General features: G+C 39.9%; 2 protein-coding genes and 1 non-coding gene across 4 annotated transcripts in view; 2 read left to right on the forward strand and 1 right to left on the reverse strand.

The window, feature by feature from the left end:
- Nucleotides 1-10,685, forward strand: part of LOC108266868 (NACHT, LRR and PYD domains-containing protein 3) — a 20,236-nt gene extending 9,551 nt beyond the window's left edge. Inside the window, exons 7-13 of one of the 2 annotated variants that reach the window (XM_017470677.2) lie at nt 77-1,853; nt 4,166-4,339; nt 7,108-7,281; nt 7,786-7,959; nt 8,170-8,346; nt 8,447-8,496; nt 10,474-10,685. In XM_017470677.2, coding sequence (XP_017326166.2) covers nt 77-1,853; nt 4,166-4,339; nt 7,108-7,281; nt 7,786-7,959; nt 8,170-8,346; nt 8,447-8,496; nt 10,474-10,493 — 2,546 coding nt within the window. In that variant the 3' untranslated portion in view covers nt 10,494-10,685. The remainder of the gene's footprint in view (nt 1-76; nt 1,854-4,165; nt 4,340-7,107; nt 7,282-7,785; nt 7,960-8,169; nt 8,347-8,446; nt 8,497-10,473) is intronic. The other variant, XM_047155809.2, reaches the window with a different exon arrangement.
- A 3,903-nt stretch (nt 10,686-14,588) lies between these two features.
- LOC108266890 (E3 ubiquitin-protein ligase TRIM35) overlaps nt 14,589-19,407 on the reverse strand; it is a 63,271-nt gene continuing 58,452 nt past the window's right edge. The window contains exons 2-7 of the mRNA XM_017470715.3: nt 18,238-18,879; nt 17,753-17,848; nt 17,430-17,660; nt 17,279-17,301; nt 17,074-17,192; nt 14,589-16,570 (exon numbers count right to left, since the gene is read on the reverse strand). Of these exons, the coding sequence (XP_017326204.1) occupies nt 16,026-16,570; nt 17,074-17,192; nt 17,279-17,301; nt 17,430-17,660; nt 17,753-17,848; nt 18,238-18,636 (1,413 nt within the window). The 5' untranslated portion in view covers nt 18,637-18,879 and the 3' untranslated portion in view covers nt 14,589-16,025. The remainder of the gene's footprint in view (nt 16,571-17,073; nt 17,193-17,278; nt 17,302-17,429; nt 17,661-17,752; nt 17,849-18,237; nt 18,880-19,407) is intronic.
- trnal-caa (transfer RNA leucine (anticodon CAA)) lies at nt 14,730-14,843 on the forward strand. The gene is made up of 2 exons: nt 14,730-14,767; nt 14,798-14,843. It is a non-coding gene; the product is annotated as a tRNA-Leu (tRNA).

The raw sequence follows: 19,407 nt of genomic DNA on the forward strand, positions 1-19,407 counted from the left end.
CTCTCTAATTTTGCTAAAGGTAAAATTATGGATAGTGATCATACATTCATAATCATTATATTTGGTTGTTTGTTAGGGCTGGAATCTGAGATTCCTAGAAACTTTAAATCCAGACTGAGAGAGAAATGTAAAAGAATTAATGAAGGAATCTCACAGCCTGGAAGCTCAGCACTTCTGAATGAGATCTACACAGAGCTCTACATCACAGTTGGCTGGAGTGGAGACGTCAATAATGAACATGAGGTGAGACAGATTGAGACAGCGTCCAGGAGACCAGCAACACAGGAGACACCCATCAAATGTAATGATCTCTTTAAAGACGAGTCCATCAGAAGAGTGCTGACTAAAGGAGTTGCTGGAATTGGAAAAACAGTCTCTGTGCAGAAGTTCATTCTGGACTGGGCTGAAGGAAAAGCAAATCAGGACGTCACCTTCATGTTTCCACTTCCCTTTAGAGAGCTGAATCTGATGAAAGAGAAAAAAACCAGTCTTATAAAGCTTCTTCGTTACTTCTTCCAAGAAACAAAAGAATTGCCATTAATAAATTGTAATGCCTGCAAAGTCCTGTTCATCTTTGATGGTCTGGATGAGTGTCGCCTTCCTCTAAATTTCCAGAAGAATGAGAGATTGTGTGATGTGACAGAGTCAGCCTCAGTGGATGTGCTGCTGACGAACCTCATCAAGGGGAATCTGCTTCCCTCTGCTCTCCTCTGGATCACCTCTCGACCAGGAGCAGCCAATCAGATCCCTCCTGAGTGTGTAGACCAGGTAACAGAGATACGAGGGTTCAGTGATCCTCAGAAAGAGGAGTACTTCAGGAAGAGGATCAGTGATCAGAGCCTGGCCAATAAAATCATCAGACACGTGAAGATTTCAAGAAGCCTCTACATCATGTGCCACATCCCAGTCTTCTGCTGGATCTCAGCCACTGTTCTAGAGAGAATGTTGGGTGAAGCAGAGAGTGGAGAGATCCCCAAGACTCTGACTCAAATGTTCACACACTTCCTGATCTTTCAGATCAAACACAAGGACCAAAAGTATCATGGAAAATATGGCCCTGATCCTCAGCAGACCAGAGAGAGTATCCTGGCACTGGGAAAACTGGCTTTCCACCAGCTGGAGAAAGGAAACCTGATCTTCTATGAGGAAGACCTGAGAGAGTGTGGCATTGATGCCAGAGAAGTGTCAGTGTACTCAGGAGTGTGTACCCAAATCTTCAGAGAGGAGTTTGGGCTTCACCTGGGGAAGGTGTTCAGCTTTGTACATCAGAGTGTTCAGGAGTTTCTGGCTGCTTTATACACATTTCTGACCTTCATCCTAAAAAACAAAAATGTGATAGGGGAGGAAAGAACTGGGATTTTTTATCGCTTTAAAAAACCAAACATGATTGACCCTCTGAAGACTGCAGTGGACAAGGCCGTACAGAGTGAGAACGGACATCTGGACCTGTTCCTCCGCTTCCTTCTGGGTCTCTCAGTCGAGTCTAATCAGACTCTCTTACGACGCTTAATACCACAGACAGGGAACAGCTCTAATATCAAAGAGGATATAGTCAACTATCTCAAGAGGAAGATCAGGGAGAATCCTTCTCCAGAGAAATCCATCAATCTGTTCCACTGTCTGAATGAAATGAATGATGATTCTCTGGTGAAAGAAATACAAACTTACCTGAACAGAGGAGGTAAAAGTGCACTCAGTGGAGCCTGTCTTTCTCCTGCTCAGTGGTCAGCTCTGGTGTTTGTATTACTGAACTCACAAGAGGGACTAGAGGAGTTTGACTTGACAAAATATCACCCATCGGAGGAGTGTCTTCTGAGGTTGCTGCCGGTGGTTAAAGAATCAGTCAAAGCTGTGTGAGTATTGTCATTCTATATTTTACTGCACTGTTTTATATTTATATAAAATCATAGCTGTATGAATTTCTTTTCATGGGTTACTTTGTTCATGAATAAGCCACTGGTGTGTGATTACTTCTACAAATAGAGCGAGACACTAGTCCACTAATCTCAGTCATTCTCATAGTAATATGGTATAGACTTCAATTTCTGTTTAAAATGATTAAAGTGCGTGTCACTCAAGGTTCTGATATGCAGACACAACAAGTGCAGTTCGCCTGCTCTTCTGTCTGCAGTTACTGGCTGGTATATATAGTGCTATGAAAATTATTTGCTTCTCCTGTTCTCCTATTTGCTTTCTCCTGATTTGATATGTTTTTGTGTATATCTCATGCTAAATAGTCTTAGATCTTCAAATGAAATACAACATAAATCAAAGGCAACCTTTTTTTAATTGAAGCAAAAAAAGTTATTCACCACCTATCACCAATGTGAAAAAGTAATTGCTCCCTTCAACTTAAAATCTTGTTGTGCCACCTTAGCAGCAATAACTGCAACCAAACACTTCTGATAACTGGAGATCAGTCTTTCACTTACTTCTAGGACTAGGATTACTCCTACGCTTTGGAGCGTTGTCTTGCTGCATAATCCAGTTGCGCTTGAGTTTCAACTTACAGACTGAAGACCAGACATTTCTAGTAGAGAGTAGAATTCATGTTTCCCTCAATTATAGCAAGTTGCCCAGGCTCTGAAGCAGCAAAGCATCCCCACATCATCACACTTCCTCCACCATGCTTGATCGTAGGTATGATTTTCCACAAAAAGAATGCAGTGTTTGGTTTATGCCAGATGTAATGGGACTCCCGTCTTCCAACCAGTTCTACTTTCGACTCATCAGTCCACAGAACTGGCAAAATTCAGATGAGCCTAAATGTTCTTCTGGGTTAGCAGTGGTTTTCACCTCACCTCACTTTCTGATAGTGGAGTCATGAACAGTGACCTTTATTGATGAAAGAGAGGCCTGTAGATCCTTTGATGTTGTCCTTGGCTCTTTTGTGAATTGCTGGATAAGTAGTTACTGTGCTCTTGGAGGAATTTTGGAAGGTCGGACACTTCTGGGAAGGTTCTCTACTGTGCTGAGTTTTTCCATTTGGAGATAACGGCTCTCGCTGTGGTTCTCTGGAGTCCCAGAACCTTTGAAATAGCTTTGTAACCCTTCCCAGACTGATGTACTTCAATCACCTTCTTCATCATCATTTCTGGAATTTCTTTCAGCTTTGGCATAGTGTGTTACTGGGTAAGATCTTTTAACCAACTTCACGCTGCTGAAAAAGTTCTATGTAAGTGTTGATTTGATTGAACAGGGTTTGCAGTAATCAGGCCTGGTTGTGTCTCGTCTAGCTGAACCACATCATCAACACAGTGTCATAGATGCATACTAGAAATATGCATGAACATTGATCAAATCTGACAGCGCATATTTTAGTGAAAACAATATGATGGCCAACATTAAAGAATTAGAGCACTATATTCAGCATATTTGTGTTCACGTCCTCAACTTTTGGAGAAATCAAGAATACGAAAGAGGAGACATTGCTAGTTGTGCAGGAAACCGTGCTTGTAATCGAGAACAAAAGGAAATAGAACTCCTTCATCACTGAAGTGGTACAAGGCAAAGATCAATCAGTATTGTTCCATCTCAGCCATCATAGGAAGCATAAACACCAATCAGCCATAACATTAAAACCACCTGCTTAATGTTGTGTAGGTCCCCTACACAGTGATGCTCTGTGTGTTCTGACTCCTTTCTATCAGAACCAGAATGAACTTCTTCAGCACTTTGTGCTACAGTAGCTCTTCTGTGGGATCGGACCAGACGGGCTAGCCTTCACTGCCCACACGCATCAGTGAGCCTTAGGAACATATGACCATGTCGCCAATTCACCGATAGTCCTACCTTGGACCACTTTTGGTAGGTACTAACACCATACCGGGAACACCCCACAAGACCTATTGCTTTGGAGAAGCTCTGACCCAGACGTCTGGCCATCACATTTGGCCCTTGTCAAAGTCACTCAGATCCTTACTCTTGCCCATTTTTCCTGCTTCCAACCCATCAATTTCGAGAACTGACTGTTCACTTGCTGCCTAATAAATATATCCCACCCTTACAGTTGCCTCTGTAACAAGATAACCATGTTATTCACTTCACCTGTCAGTGGTTTTAATGTTATGACGTATTTAAAAATTTCTAGATAACATTTCTTCTTTATATGGAGATGACTCTTTTACACATTTGTATTTTGATATATAATTATGTTCTCTCCCAGACTGTGTTGGTGTGATCTGACAGAGGAAAGCTGTAGAGTTCTGTCCTCAGTACTCAGTTCAAACTCCTCCAGACTGAGAGAACTGGACCTGAGTTACAATAACCTGCAGGATTCAGGAGTGGAGCTGCTCTCTGCTGGACTTCAGAATCCACACTGTACACTGGAGACACTGTGGTGAGATCATCAGTTTTCACACACAAACACATTCTAGTTAAATTGACATATATTCGTTGTATACACACATATGCACACTGTCTCTGTGAATGTGTGTATGCACTGAATACAACAAAAAGATAGCAAAACCTGATCATAATGCCATAAATAAAAGAATGATTAGCAGAAGAGAAACAGACACATGTTCATAGCAGATCAATTTTCTAAGACAGACTGAGTAAAACAACTGTACCTTAATGCAAATAAAATTTTAATTAGACATAATAGTTTTGTTATTAATAATATGCTGTTAATATTTCTGCATAAATATAACATAAAAACATGATCAGATTTTCACACGTCTTAAAAGTAGATAAAGAACCCAATTAAACAAATGAGATAAAAATATTATACCTGGTCATTTATTTATTGAGGAAAATGATCCAGTATTACAGATCTGTGAGGGGTAAAAGTATGTGAACCGTTGCTTTCAGTATGTGGTGTGACCCCCTTGTGCAGTAATAACTGCAGATAAGCGTTTGGGGTAAGTGTTGATCATCTGCACGTCGGCTTGGAGGAGTTTTATCCCGTTCCTCAGTACAGAACAGCTTCAGCTCTGGGGTGTTGGTGTGTTTCCTCACATGAACTGCTCGCTTCAGGTTCTTCCACAACATCTCTACTGGATTAAGGTCAGGACTTTGACTCGGCCGTTCCAAAACATGAACTTTATTCTTCTTTAAGCGTTCTTTGGTAGAACGACTCGTGTGATTAGGATCGTTGTGTTGCTGCATGACCCGCTTTCTCTTCAGATTCAGTTCATGGACTCATGTCCTGATATTTGCCTTTAGAGTTTGCCGGTATAATTCAGAACTCATTGTTCCATCAGTGCCGGTGAGTCGTCCTGATCCAGATGCAGCAAAACAGGTCCAAACCCTGACACTACCACCACCATGTTTCACAGATGAGATCAGGTTCTTCTGCTGGAACGCAGTGTTTTCATTTCTCCAAACATAACGCTTCTCATTTAAACCAAAAAGTTCTATTTTGGTCTCCTCTATCCACAAAACATTTTCCATTAGTCTTCTGGCTCCTCCTCCTGGGAGGCGAACAATGGTGTTAAATTTCCTCCATTTGTACACAATCTGTCTGACTGTGGATTGGTGGAGTCCAAACTCTTCAGAGATGGTTCTGTGACCTTTTCCACACTGATGAGCTTCAACAACTCTTCTTCTGAGGTCTTCAGAAATCTCCTTTGTTTGCACCAGGATACACTCCCACAAACACGTGTTGTGAAGATCAGACTCTGATAGATCCCTGTTCTTTAAATAAAACAGGACACTCACTCACTCACTCACTCCTGATCATCATCCCACTGACTGAAAACTCCTGACTCTAATCTCACCTTCAGATTAACTGATAATCCTAGACTTTTGCCGCTCACAGGTATGTAAAAATGGATTATTTTCCCCAATAAATAAATGACCAAGTATAATATTTTATGTCTAATTTGTTTAATTGTGTTGTCTTTGTCTACTTTTAGGACTTTTAGGACATACACATACATTAAATACATAGAGTACATACAGTTGTGCTCATAAATTTACCCCCTTGCAGAATCTGCAAAATGTTAATAATTGGGGGGAAAAAAGAGGAATCATTAAAATTGCATTTAGTTGTTAATTTAGTCCTGCCCTGAGGAAGTTATTTCACATAACAAATGTTTACATATAGTCCACAAGACACAATAATAACTTAATTTACACAAATGAACCAGTTTACACACACTTGAATATTAATACTGTGTGCTGTTACCTGGATGATCCACGACTGTGTTGTGAGAGTTCTTCATGAGCCCCTTGTTTGTCCGGAGCAGTTAAACTCCCCACTGTTCTTCAGAAAAATCCTCCAGGTCCTGCATGTTCTGCATATTTAACCCCTTTCCAACAGTAACTATATGAAGCTGAGATCCTTTTTTTCACACTGAGGACGACTGAGGGACTCAAACACAACTATTACACAAGGTGCAAACATTCACTGATGCTCAAGAAGGGGGAATTAAATATCTTATGAAAAACTAAATGAAAAAATAAGATATTTAAACAGGATTTACAATGCTGTTGTGTTGTTAATAACCAAGTTAATTACTCTCAGGCTGCAATAACAATGCAGAGCACTAACTTCCTCACAAAAATTGTTTACATGATTGCCTACACAGTTATCCAGGTTTATAAAAGGTGAAATTGAAATGTTTGTGTGTAAGCCATCACTTTAACTCTCGCCCAGGCGTATGCACAATTTTATTGGTGACATAAGAGGCAAAAGTAATGAACCTGAAGAGGCACTCCGGTGAAAAGCGATATTTTAGTCACTGACAGTGGTACGATAGTGCTTTATGGCCACTGCTTAAAGAAGAAAAATACTACATTTTGGGAATATATCTGATTTTACAAGAAAAAAAGTTACCATACAGTATATGCCCAAAAGTATGTGGACACCTGACACCTATATGAGCTTGTTGGACATTAACATGATGTTGAAGTCAGCCCATTATACTGCCAGTGTTTGATTATGGAGAGGATAGATAAATCGAGGATTTTTTTAATGATCAAGCCTTTTGGATTCCAAGTATGAACCATTTTTGAGTGATTCAGAGATGACTTCATCCGCAAATAAACAAATGTAATGTAAAATACAACCACAAAATATCTGTAAATGTACAGCTAGATAATTAAGAGTAAAGCAATAAAATGTCTGTGTCATGTCACTATAGTGATCTTTTTCTCTCCCAGGCTGTGTAAATGTAATCTCACTGAGGAAAGTTGTAGAGTTCTGTCCTCAGTTCTCAGTTCTGACTCCTCCAGTCTGAAAGAACTGAACCTAAGTGGCAATGAACTGCGTGATTCAGGAATGAAGCTGCTCTCGGTGGGACTGAAGAATCCACAATGTAAACTGGAGAGACTCTGGTGAGACTTTCACCCTCTGGATAACTTTCATATAGAATCAAATCATGTGAATGTGTGTCTATTACGGTATATGATTTTCAATCACAGTGAAAGAGCTTAAGCATATATACAGTCAGGCCTATTGAACATGTGGTACCCCGGGTGAGTTTATTCACTGATGGACACTCTGCGGCTGTAGCATGCTTCATCTCCGCGTGGCCCAAATAATTCAGCTGCTATTCATGAAACGTAGACTTAAAAGGAATTTCAGGGATTAGTGAAACAACCTTGCTGAGTTTGCAGAGTGTTGTCTAGTTGTATATAAGATGTCAATAGTCATTTGGTCTATATGCCTAAATAACCTAAATCTGTATCTCCTAGCCTGTGGTTTGTGTCGCGCTGCTGAGCTGGAGCTCTGCTTGTTAGGGTTTATGCAGCAAATCCAGAAGAAGTGAGGTAGTGTCAGATGGCACTGTGTGTGTGATGAGATGCCAGTGTTCTGATTTATCATTACATCTCTCTTAGGCTGCGTTCATGTAATCTAGAAAAGGAAAGCTGTGCAATTCTGTCCAAAGTTCTCAGTTCTAAATCCTCCAGTCTGAGGGAACTGCATCTGAGGGGCAATAACCTGCAGGATTCAGGAGTGAAGCTGCTCTCTGAGGGACTGCAGAATCCACACTGTACACTGAAGACACTGGGGTGAGATCTCTCTCTCTCTCTCTCTCTCTCTCTCTCTCTCTCTCTCTGTCTCTCAGGCACACACAATCCAGAAATGAGTGTGTGTATGTTTGTGGAAATAAGCACACTGTATTATTACTCTACAGTATGTTTTCTATGTGGTGTTTTGGTGTTGTGATTAATTTGTGAGTGTGGGAGAGAGAGATACAGTAATCATGTGTCTCTCTGCAGGTTGGTAGGGTGCAATATCACAGATGAAGGAATTGTAGCTCTGGTTTCAGCTCTGAGGTCAAACACCTCATCACAGCTGAAAGAGCTGGATCTGTATGGCAATAAACAAGGAGACCCAGGAGTGAACCTGCTGAACGATCTACTGCGGGACCGAAACTGTAAACTGGACAGTTCAGAGTGAGTTACTGAATTTCTGTCACTTTATAGACATTTGTAACACAGAGATATTCTATTTTAGTGCAGGTGCAAATCAGCTTTCTTCTATTCCTTTAATCAGTGCCACCAGAGACACCACCATAGGAACACCACTGAGCAGCTCTTCTTTGGGTTTGTGGATTGGATCATTTTCAGCCTCACATTGACACTCACATAGCAGTACTTATGTACACTATTTGGCCAAAAGTATGTGGCCACCTGCCCATGACACCCATATGTGTTTGTTGGACATCCTGTTCCAAAGGCTTGGCATTAATATGGAGTTGGTCCCCTCTTTGCTATTATAATGTGCTCCACTTTTCTGGGAAGGCTTTCCACTAGATTTTGGGGCGTGGCTGTGGGGATTAGTGATCATTCAGCTACAAGAGCATTAGTGAGGTCGAGGTCAGGTGCTGATGTTGATGTGAGGAGACTCCAGTTCCAGTTCATCCCAAAGGTGTTCAGTGGGGTTGAGGTCAGGGCTCTGTGCAGGACACTCGAGTTCTTCTACCTTCTTCCAATCTTCACACACACCATGTCTTCATGGAGCTCGCTTTGTATACTGTGTGTCATGCTGGAACAGTGTTTGGGCCTCTTATTCCCAGTGAAGTGAAATGTTCAAGAAAGATGTTCTAGACAATCATCTGCCTCCAGCTCTGTTCCAAATATTCACATCTCTATCAGTTATTTTTTGTCCGTGATATTTTTAAAATATGTTTAGATGTTTCTGTTTCTCAAAATACAGGCCTATTAGTTTAAACATTTGCCTAAAAACCGTGCTCCTGATCAGGCAGTTACTAAGGCTGTGTTAATGAACACGGTAAATTCATCATTTACCTTCGTTCACTTTAATGAACTACGAGCATCATATCTGACCCCCTGCATGAAAGAAAATTGTTCCTGCTTTTGTGACTTTTATGTGGGATCCCAGTCCTGATGCACACTTCTAGTCTCAACCAGTTGCACTGTGGGAACCTTTCTGACAAGCTTTCTTTACAATAAAACCCCCCGAAAACCAACAACAGCTAATAGTTCACCTCCTGTTTGTATGTATATTTGGTTACATCCCAACATATTAGTGATGGTGAGTTTGATTGGTCAGAATTCTTTTGAGAGCGGATGTGAAAGGTAAAAACACCTGGGAATGTTTATTAAGCATCTTGCAAGATGGACTCAGCTCTCTTAGAAGAAGGAGAGAGCAAACAGTAAGTCTCTCTGCATGAGGCCTTTTGTTCCTGAAAAACAGTACGTTATGCTTTCGGTTAAACCCCAGCGTAGGGCAGATGTAATTTCATTATTCTAGTCTGCCCAGCAACCAGTAATCAACACGCATCAGTTCTCTACTGATAGCATGCTCTTTGTATGAACTATTCATCTAGTGATCATAAGTCTATGAAAAGTATACGAAGTATACTCCATATACAGAGTAGTTTTCTGCTTTCTAGGAACGTAAGATGGTCATTTCTAAGAACTTCAGCCTTTCTAAAAACCAGTCTTTCTAAAAAAAGATTCTTCCTAAGAGCTTGAGATAGACTGTGGTTTAACAACTTCTTCAGTTCATCCATTTTGTATTTTCCACTTCAGTAGTTAGAACATTAATACATACTATAACTTTAAAGCTTAAACAGAACAGAATACTGAGACAAGATAAGAGAAATGCATCATGTTGAAAATTTCCACACGATGCTTTTGGAAAACCCGACTGAACACATCATGCTTGATGTTTCTAATAAAAAGAGATCATTCTCCAAAGATCCTAGATGGGGAAGGCAGGTTAGAGATTGGATGGCTTTTGGACAGATCAGATGTGGTTTATTAAAAGCGTCAGAACACTACCAGGTTTAAATAACATGGAAACTAGTGTTCCCCAATCACTGAAAATAATTCCAATGTACCTTAGATGGTATTAAATTTAATAGCAGCTGTTCTGTGAATAGAATCAACATAGAGTTTATACCCAATATGACAAAACCTTCTTGGATTCTGCTCCTTCCTGAACGTTTATTATTAGAGGAGGAAATCTCTGGTCTGCTGATTTTCACAGATTTTGTTTGTGAGGAGAATAAAGGCTGACTGTGACCAGGGTTTTTTTGTTTGTTTGTTTTACAGCATCCAGACATAGCCTGTAAAGGTTGGTGACCTGGACAGGAATCAAACGCTGGTTGTGATGGTAAAGACCCAACAACTTAACCACTGCTCAACAGGCTAGGCTGGACTCGACTGCAGAGAAACTTCCAGAGACAGAGATGGAGGAATTAAATAATAAAATCTTTACTTCTGAAAGATTCACCAAAAGGGCAAACAGGGATACAAAACAACAACGACAATCCAAGCAGGGGCATGTATAAGATTTCAGAAATTTTGGGGGGCTGAGGGGGGGAGGGGGTGATTATATAACGTGTTGCAAGAACAATTTTTATGCAAAAGATTATTGTTATCTAAATAGATTGTAGTAATTCTTACACATTTATCATAATCATATATATTTACGAATATACAGACTATATACACATGTATATACAACCTCAATTCCAAAAATTGGGTAGAACCGGTACATACCGGTGAGCACTGAGTACACTTCAATCCCGCTTCAAGCACTTTTATTAATTTTACCTGACTGCTTCAGTGGGACGGTCTCACCTGACGTCTTCAGTCAGTGACGGCAGTGGCGACGGTTGTCGGGGCAGGGAAGGGTGGAATTCAAATAAAATACACCAATTACAATAAAGAATCGCGAGTTTCACAAAAACAACAACACAAAAGTAGATTACGGAGTTCAGAAGCAGCAAAATGAGTGGGTATACTGAGGGTAAACACCAGTATTGATCCTTAGAAGTCATTATACACAAACAGCCCTGGGGTAAAAGTAAGCGTACGGTGTAAACATGCGCTCGAGCCCCAAATGATCAGCCCTAATGACGCCCCTGAATCCAACTGTGTACAGATTAATGTAAAGTCCAAAAACACGTAATAAGCAAAACACAACAGCAGTGGCAGATGCAGAGGGGCATTGGCAATGGAGCAGTGGCATTGGCAGGAGCAGGGGCAGTGGGGCAGTGGAAGAAGCAGTGGGGCAGGAGCAGTGGCAGTGGGGCATTGGCAGGAGCAGTAGGGCAGTGGCAGTGGCAGTAGTGGCAGGGACAGTGGCAGTGGGGCAGTGGCATTAGTGGCAGTGGGGCAGGGGCAGTGGCAGTAGTGGCAGGGACAGTGGCAGGGGCAGTGGCAGTGGGGCAGGGGCAGTGGGGCAGCGGCAGTGGCAGTGGGGCAGTGGCAGTAGTGGCAGTGGACCATTGGCAGGAGCAGTGGGGCAGTGGCAGTAGTGGCAGTGGCAGGAGCAGTGGGGCAGGGGCAGGGGCAGTGACGGGGCAGTAGTGGCAGTGGGGCAGCAGCAGTGGGGCAGGTGTGACATTGTGGCAGTGGCAGGGGTGCAACAAGATACTTACCTGAAAAACACAAAGACTAAGCAATGAACAAAGAAAATGGAGAATATAAATAGTCAAGTAAATCATGGTCAGGTGAAAACAATAATGAGGGCTAACAGGCAAGTGGAAAAAAGGAAAACACAAATGCAGAATGTCTCCATCTAGTGACCAAAGTCTATATAGTCCAGAATCCTAACAATAACCATACAGGTGTTGAATGAAGCTCATGCACAGGATTATGATGAACTCTTACACTTTAAAGACATGATGTGATTTTACATTCCTGTATTTGTGACTCGGTTAATCAAGTCTGTAAATAAAGGTATAGTACAGGATTGTGTGCTCTTATGCACTTATCTACCACACAATTTTATCTTTTATAATTAGTATTCCTAGTTAAAGAGATAATTCTTAGTAATTCACTGTTCTCTATTGATGTAAACACTGTACATACTGCAAACTTACAGCATAGTAACATTAATGTTACATGGCCAAAATTATTAAACAATCTGACACCTTGTATAATTTTATCTGGCTTTAACACAATGTACTTTCTAATATAAACAAACTGACATTTATTAATGTGTAATACAAAATAAACTTAAGGCACTTAGATTAAAACATATAAATCAAACCCAAAAACTGAAATCTAACATTTTCTGAAAATTAGCCAGGGTAAAAAAAAATGCTGATAAGCTCAGGCTGTAAAATAGCTGTAAATAATAATAATAATAATAATAATAATAATAATAATAATATCTTTCCATCTAACTTCATTTGTTGTAATATAACCTCTTCTCCTCCTGGGTTATTGTTGAGATGTTAAGTTTAAATCATATAATGGAGTAAGGACTATAAATTATTCAGAAAGTTCAGTTAAACTAATAAGAAAGGCAGATATGAGAGTGAGGAATGTAAGTCTTGACATGATGAAAGGTCCTGGGAGTTTAAGGGTTTAAACAAACTAATGCAAGATTTTATGTAAACTAGTTCATATTTAAATAAGAATGTATATCGATATAAATAAAATAAAATTGTGTTGAAACCACATGTGTGTGTGTGTGTGTATGTGTGTGTGTGTGTGAGAGAGAGAGAGAGTGCTACAGGAGATCAATAAAGGTACGTCTTATCTTATCTGATCGTGCTCTTTATAACTTTATTCAACTTCTGAGCTCCTGCGGTTTCTCTGCCTCAGTTACTTTACTCGAGTTTATAATCGCTTTCAACCAAACGCTCTGTTGAACTTTCTGCCATGTTTTCTCTGTAAGGTGGAAGCTATAGGGTCCTGTCTTTCAAAAAAAAACAAAAAACTGTCTTTCCCAAATCAGGGCACTGTTGTTTATAATTAACAACAATAGCCACCTAATAATGTTTTATCAGATTTACTTCAGTCTTTGTGTCTTTGACAAACCCAGGCCTACAACCTTTCTCATTAGAGATCTGCAGTGTCCCGTACACATTCTGTGCACCAGCCACGTTGTTGAAGATCATTGCTGTCAGTGAAATTGCTAACATAATGATCTCTGGGATCTCAGTGTTGCAGCAAAGTGAATACAGTATTCCGCCATCGAGCAATACAATAACACAAAACATGCCGTGTATTTTGGGGTGTGGGAGATGTTCCATACTGTTTATCTGCTGAGCAAACCCTATTTCTATTAGAGAGACCCTTCTGCTATTTGAGCAGAAATACCCCATGAGCCACACTGACTGCGTCTGCTCTTCCCCTGTCTCTTAGCCTGGGAACACAACTCTCATAGCTCTGCTATACTAACAAGATTTAATGGATTATTGTCAGATCAAATAATACGATGGGCTCAGATTTAGTATATGAACAGTCTGGGAGCTCCTCTACTATACTGTGCTTATGGGATCTTTAACTTCTGGAACATTTCACAACTGTGTCTGGTCCAAGCTGCACTGCAATCATCTGGCAGTTCCTCCACTTGGTGAACATTTTATACAGAACTGTTAGTGTCAGGTTCTTCCTGCACAGATGAAATGTTTTCTTCAGAAGTGTGCATCTGTGATACGCACAGCTTACAGAGATCAGCGGTTGTAGGCAGCATTTTTCTGTAGATGTTGAACTGAGCTGCTAAACTGACCTGCGAGGTGAAACTGACCCAAAGGACAGAGCTGTAGTGCTGCATGAATGTGATGTGCTCTGGATGTTCCGGACGAACAAAAAGAGAAAAGAAAGGATTATATTTTCCAGCTGCAGTATTTCCAGAGGTGGGAAGTAACACTCTATATACAAAAACAATGTGATTTTAAGAGTAGGTTTAACTGGCCGTACTTATACTCTTAATCAAGTTCATTTTGAATTACAGAAATGTACCTTTACTTCTATACACTCGGTGGCGCTCCTGCGTTATTGTTAAATAGTAATGAATATATGTAGTTTTAATAATTAGTTTATATCTCGTATATTGAGGTCGCGGTTCTCGCCATACGCTGCAGTGTCTGAATGCGAACGCAACAACCCTCACTTTTATAACGGCTCAGTCCTGGAAGATGATGACCGACGAAGCGAGCGCGTCGATACACGCGTATATTTATTCTTATTTGCTTCATTTATAATGTTAAATAACTTTAGCACACTTCTAACTCTCTGTGCTGCTGTTATATGTGGATTTCCCTCTGGGATTAATAAAGTGATCTATCTATCTAGAGTCAAGTGAAAAAATAAGTACACCCCATGGAAATGGTTTAAAAAAAAAAAAAAAAAAAAAAAAAAAACACAAGCAGTGATAACCCTCTTCTCTAAACATTTAAAAAGCTGACATTGTAGTTAAAGATCTTATTAAAAACTGGGAGAGAATCCTTTTCTCCAAAGGTCAGAGTACTGTGCACTGTGATGTATTCACTCTGTTTCAGGTCAGCAAGTCTAATGATTGTGTTTGTAAACAGGTGGAAAAAAGGGAGGGAACACACAGCTGTAGTGTCAGGATGGCCGAGCGGTCTAAGGCGCCAGACTCAAGGTTCAGACCTTCTCCCTGGTTAAAGGAGGATTCTGGTCTCTGAATGGAGTTGTGGGTTCAAATCCCACTTCTGACAGGATTTTATTCCCTATAAAAACCCCCTGTGTGAATATTAAATAAATGAAGTTAGGATTCTAAAATGTATTTTGTACATATGCAGTGAATTAAAGATGAAGACACTCAACACTGGAAAAGTTTAAATGAGAGGGAACTTATTTATATGTGAGGTTCTGTGCTGAGTGTAGTAGTAGTTCAGAATGTAGCTTTCAGATAAATGCTGATAAATACACACATTAAGAGGAGCTGTGGATCTCCTCAGGATGTCATTTGTGTTTGTGAGGGTTGTAGATGATTTAGTTCTTGATGATCTCTGTGGAAATCTGGATGAATAACATGATGAACAGAACTTGTGGTTAAATGACTCTAGAGAACAGTATTATTATAAAATTGTTGTTTATAGCACCTTTAATGTCTGACTCTCACCCCATCACTCTCTCTTCCACATCCGCCCCACATTCTCACTGTGAACAAAGTGATTTCATTTCATTCTGAATCGTATTTTAAATTGTGAATCAGCACCTAATGCAGGATTAACATACAGATCCATCTGATCTTTACACAACCACAAACTGCTGGTGGAGGGAAACTTAGAGCTCAATTTGAAATCTCCTCCACTGCACAGTTTCACACATAACACACATCCAGCTAAACATTTCCCCCAGGATTAACAGCATAGCGCTAACAATACAAATACAGTAAAGACACCAGTCTCCAAAGCCTCAGTTTATTTACAATGATTTAAATTCAGGAATAAAATTCATTAATCTAACTCATAGAGATCTACATTTAAACATATTTTTATGATTTTAAATTCATTCTGTAGTTTATTTGTTTCTGGAAGCCCTGAACTGAAAGTTGTGGGGAAAATGTACTATGGAGTTATTTGAACTTTATCACATTATTTTTATTTAATAATTCATTATTTCAACACAGTAGGTCGTTATTTTCACTTTAAAAATTTCATTTAATAACTTGGAACTTCAAGATATATTAATATTCGAGATATTATCTTATTATTTTGAGTTTTCACATTATTTTGATGTAATTGATAAGGTGAGTCGAAATAATAATAGAACACTTCAAAATAAATTCCACAATGAAGTGTTCAGAGCTTCAGTAAAAACAGACTTTCACAAAGAACATGAATCTTTTCATCAGCAATATTTCATTAATGAATTGGAATAAAACAATATCAGCTCTAACTGATCTGATTCACTCTTACAGAGCACTGAAGTGGGAGGATCTTTACAGGAGATTTTTTACAAACAACATTTATAAATGGCAGTAATTTATCAGTAAATGTGTGTGTGAAAGTGTGTATGTGTGTGTTAGTGAGAGGGTCAGAGAACGACAGCTTTCCTCTGTTCCAGTCCAGCTGCACTCTGATCCTCTGGAGCTTCTGTGTTACTGAGAGGAGAGTGACTAGCTGTGGTGTAGAACATGTTCTATATTTACCATCAAAATACCCCACACACCAGATTCCACTTCTGGAGAATATATCTCCCTTCCTCTGAGCAGATTCTGTCATCACACCCACATACCACCATGTAGAGTCTCCTACTTCAACGTCCCAGTAGTGTGTCCCTGAGTTAAAGACCTCAGAGCCCAGGATACACCAATAATCATCAAATCTCTCTGGATTATCAGGAAGCTTCTGTTTCTCATCACTGAGTCTCACACTGGTCAGATCATCAGATACAATGAGGTCAGGATGAGCAGTGTTGGGGTCCAGAGTTACAGGTGCTGAAAACACACACACACACACACACACACACACACACACACACACACACACACACAGAGACACACACACACGTGCACACACACACACACACACATATTGGAGCTAAGCTAACTTAAGCATTACGTTAGTATGGAAGTAGCTAATATTAGCATGAACCAAAGAGATGATAACTGTAATTGCAATATTAATGAATAAACATATATAACCGGGTGTATTTAAATTACAAATGTAAACAATCTTTATAAGAATTGTAAATCTAAAACTTTTGTAATCCATTTTTACACTCGCGCTTCAACCACTGAACAGTCTGACGCATTAGAAGCCTTTCAAAATAAAAGTTCCCTTACATTACATCAGGTCAAAAAGTGACCACATATGTGTGTAATAATAATAACAAAAATTCCAAAACATTACACAAATGAAACATCACTATAACAATTAACAATTAACAAAGGCAGAGAAACAGAAAGAAAGAAAGAAAGAAAGAAAGAAAGATTGTTACTGTATTGGACAGCGTCCTGCATCTTCTCCCAGACTCTGAACTTCAGGTTGTCCAGATGTTTTGCCACATGGATCAGTGGTCCTGAAAGCTCCTCTGGATGCTGCAGTGTGCACTGAGCTCTGCAAAAACATTCAGGAGTCAGTGCTGCTGTGGGTTTGGAGTCAGAAACACAGAGAACGAGAGAGACAGGAAGCACATCACTCACCTTCTCACTGTGTCCTTGTAGTTCTGTAAAACAACAAAGCAAATATCAGTGGATCTGACTGACATTTTTACACCACTGAAATGTGACGTTTCTGATGATGGAAAGAAGTTTTACTTTTTCACAGTATAAATACTGACTAAATGATCCTCACTTGTAAGAACGAGACGTCTTCGGCTCTCATCTCCTCTTCTACGCCTCTGATTGTGTCTGAAAGAGATGATATGTCTCTGCTCAGCTTCTCAATCTTCTCCTTCATCATCTGACTCTTCTGCTCCTCTTCCTCTCTCAGTGCAGCTATCCTGGCTGCCTCTTCATCTCGTAGAACCTGGTGAAGCTTCTCAAACTCCTCCTTAATCTGCCGCTCTGTGTGTTGGGCCTGAATCTGCAGTGAAGAGGAAATCAAATGAAATAGAACTGATTCTGCAGTGATGCAAAATATCATTCTAATATCAAAGCCATCTTATTGATTCTAACCTTTATATGTTCTGCAGTCTGACTCCAGTTCAGTTTACAGTCTTTAAAGATCTTCAGTTTCTCCTGTAGGGGCTTCAGAGCAGTTTTCAGCTCCTCCTGAAACAAATCAACACACTGCATGGAGACTCTGTGTTTAGTAATAGCTGTATTCTCTCTTACAAGCACTCATTAGAGCTTTTCAAATGCACCAAGTACAGAAGAAACAATGAAAAGTGTAGACTTATAGGATGTGGGTTTATTGGTGTACACTGCTTTAGTCTAACATGGAAGATCTGCTCCTGTTTATACAGGAGACACTTCAGATGCTGAAAATCTGAAGATGATGGAATAGCAGACTCACATTTGTTATTATTTACTAAATTTATCACAAGATAATTATCATTTATTATTGAATTATTACACTGTGTTTATATTGAACCTGTAGATATTGATATGTAGAATAAACTCTTTTTTACATGTACCTTTTACAGGAACATTTTATTTACCTTACAGTCTGTTGATGCCTCATCAATGGGGCAGAATTTATGGTTGGTGTGTATTTTTGAAGTCTGACACACCAAACACACCAGCTGTTGATCATCCAGACAGAAGAGTTTGAGTTTCTCACGGTGCAGACTGCAGACTGTTTCAGACGCTGATGAAGATCTCTGACTTCTCTCCTGTAAGAAAGTCTCACACAGGTTCTTTAAGGCCAGACATATGGGAGGTTTCTCCATAGACGACTTCCTCCTACAAACAGGACATTCTCTGGATCCTTTGTTCTCCCAGAACTTCTGCAAACACACTTTACACACACTGTGACTGCAGCGCAGGAGAAGAGGATCCGTGAAGATTTCACAGCACACAGGACAAGAGAAATCCTCCTCTGAAAACTTAGAAGCCATTTTATTCTGCTGCTGTTGTTGTTCTCTCCAGTCCGAATGTTCAGATTCACTTTCACTTTGATCAAAAGTAATCACACCCTGATTTCAGGTTTGTTTAAAGTTAATATACGACTTTGCAGGTCCAGTTAGTAATCACTTCCTTTCACAGAGCTGAAAACGAGACTCAGAATTCTCCATAAACCGAGAATAAAACTAAACTCACCAGAGCAGAACACTGCAAAAGGACTGCAGTCGTCTCAGACTCTGTACTTCCTTAATGGGAGGAGTTTTAGAGAGACAGGTATGACCTGTTCCACTCATCACTGACAGCAGAAACAGCAGATAAAGATCACTGCTGATAATTCATCGTGTCGACCAGGTCAATGTTTATATAAAGAAATTTAGAAGAGATATTAATACAGAATGTTAACTGTGTAAACAGCCAGAGAGCATTTATTTTGGTTCTGAGCTCGTATGGAAAAGTCTGTTCAAATTAATAACAATATATTGATGTTTATTTCTGTTTACACTGGAAAGAAGTTTCGTTTGTAGTCTATACATGTAGTCTGTTTGATGTTTTACTTATTGAGATTCGACAATATCTTAAAACCATCTTTATGTCACGAAACAAAACTACTAACATATGCAAGACTTTTGATAGCACGTTCACCTCACACCTCCAGGGTTGAACATTTCACAGAATGTTCCCTATGGACTTGGTGATGCACTAGAAATCCATTAGGGTCTCCCCACACAGGTTCAAATCCTGCCGACTACGACTGAAATTTGACA

Source organism: Ictalurus punctatus, chromosome 6 (assembly GCF_001660625.3).
Source record: "Ictalurus punctatus breed USDA103 chromosome 6, Coco_2.0, whole genome shotgun sequence".
Classification (NCBI taxonomy): Eukaryota; Metazoa; Chordata; class Actinopteri; order Siluriformes; family Ictaluridae; genus Ictalurus; species Ictalurus punctatus.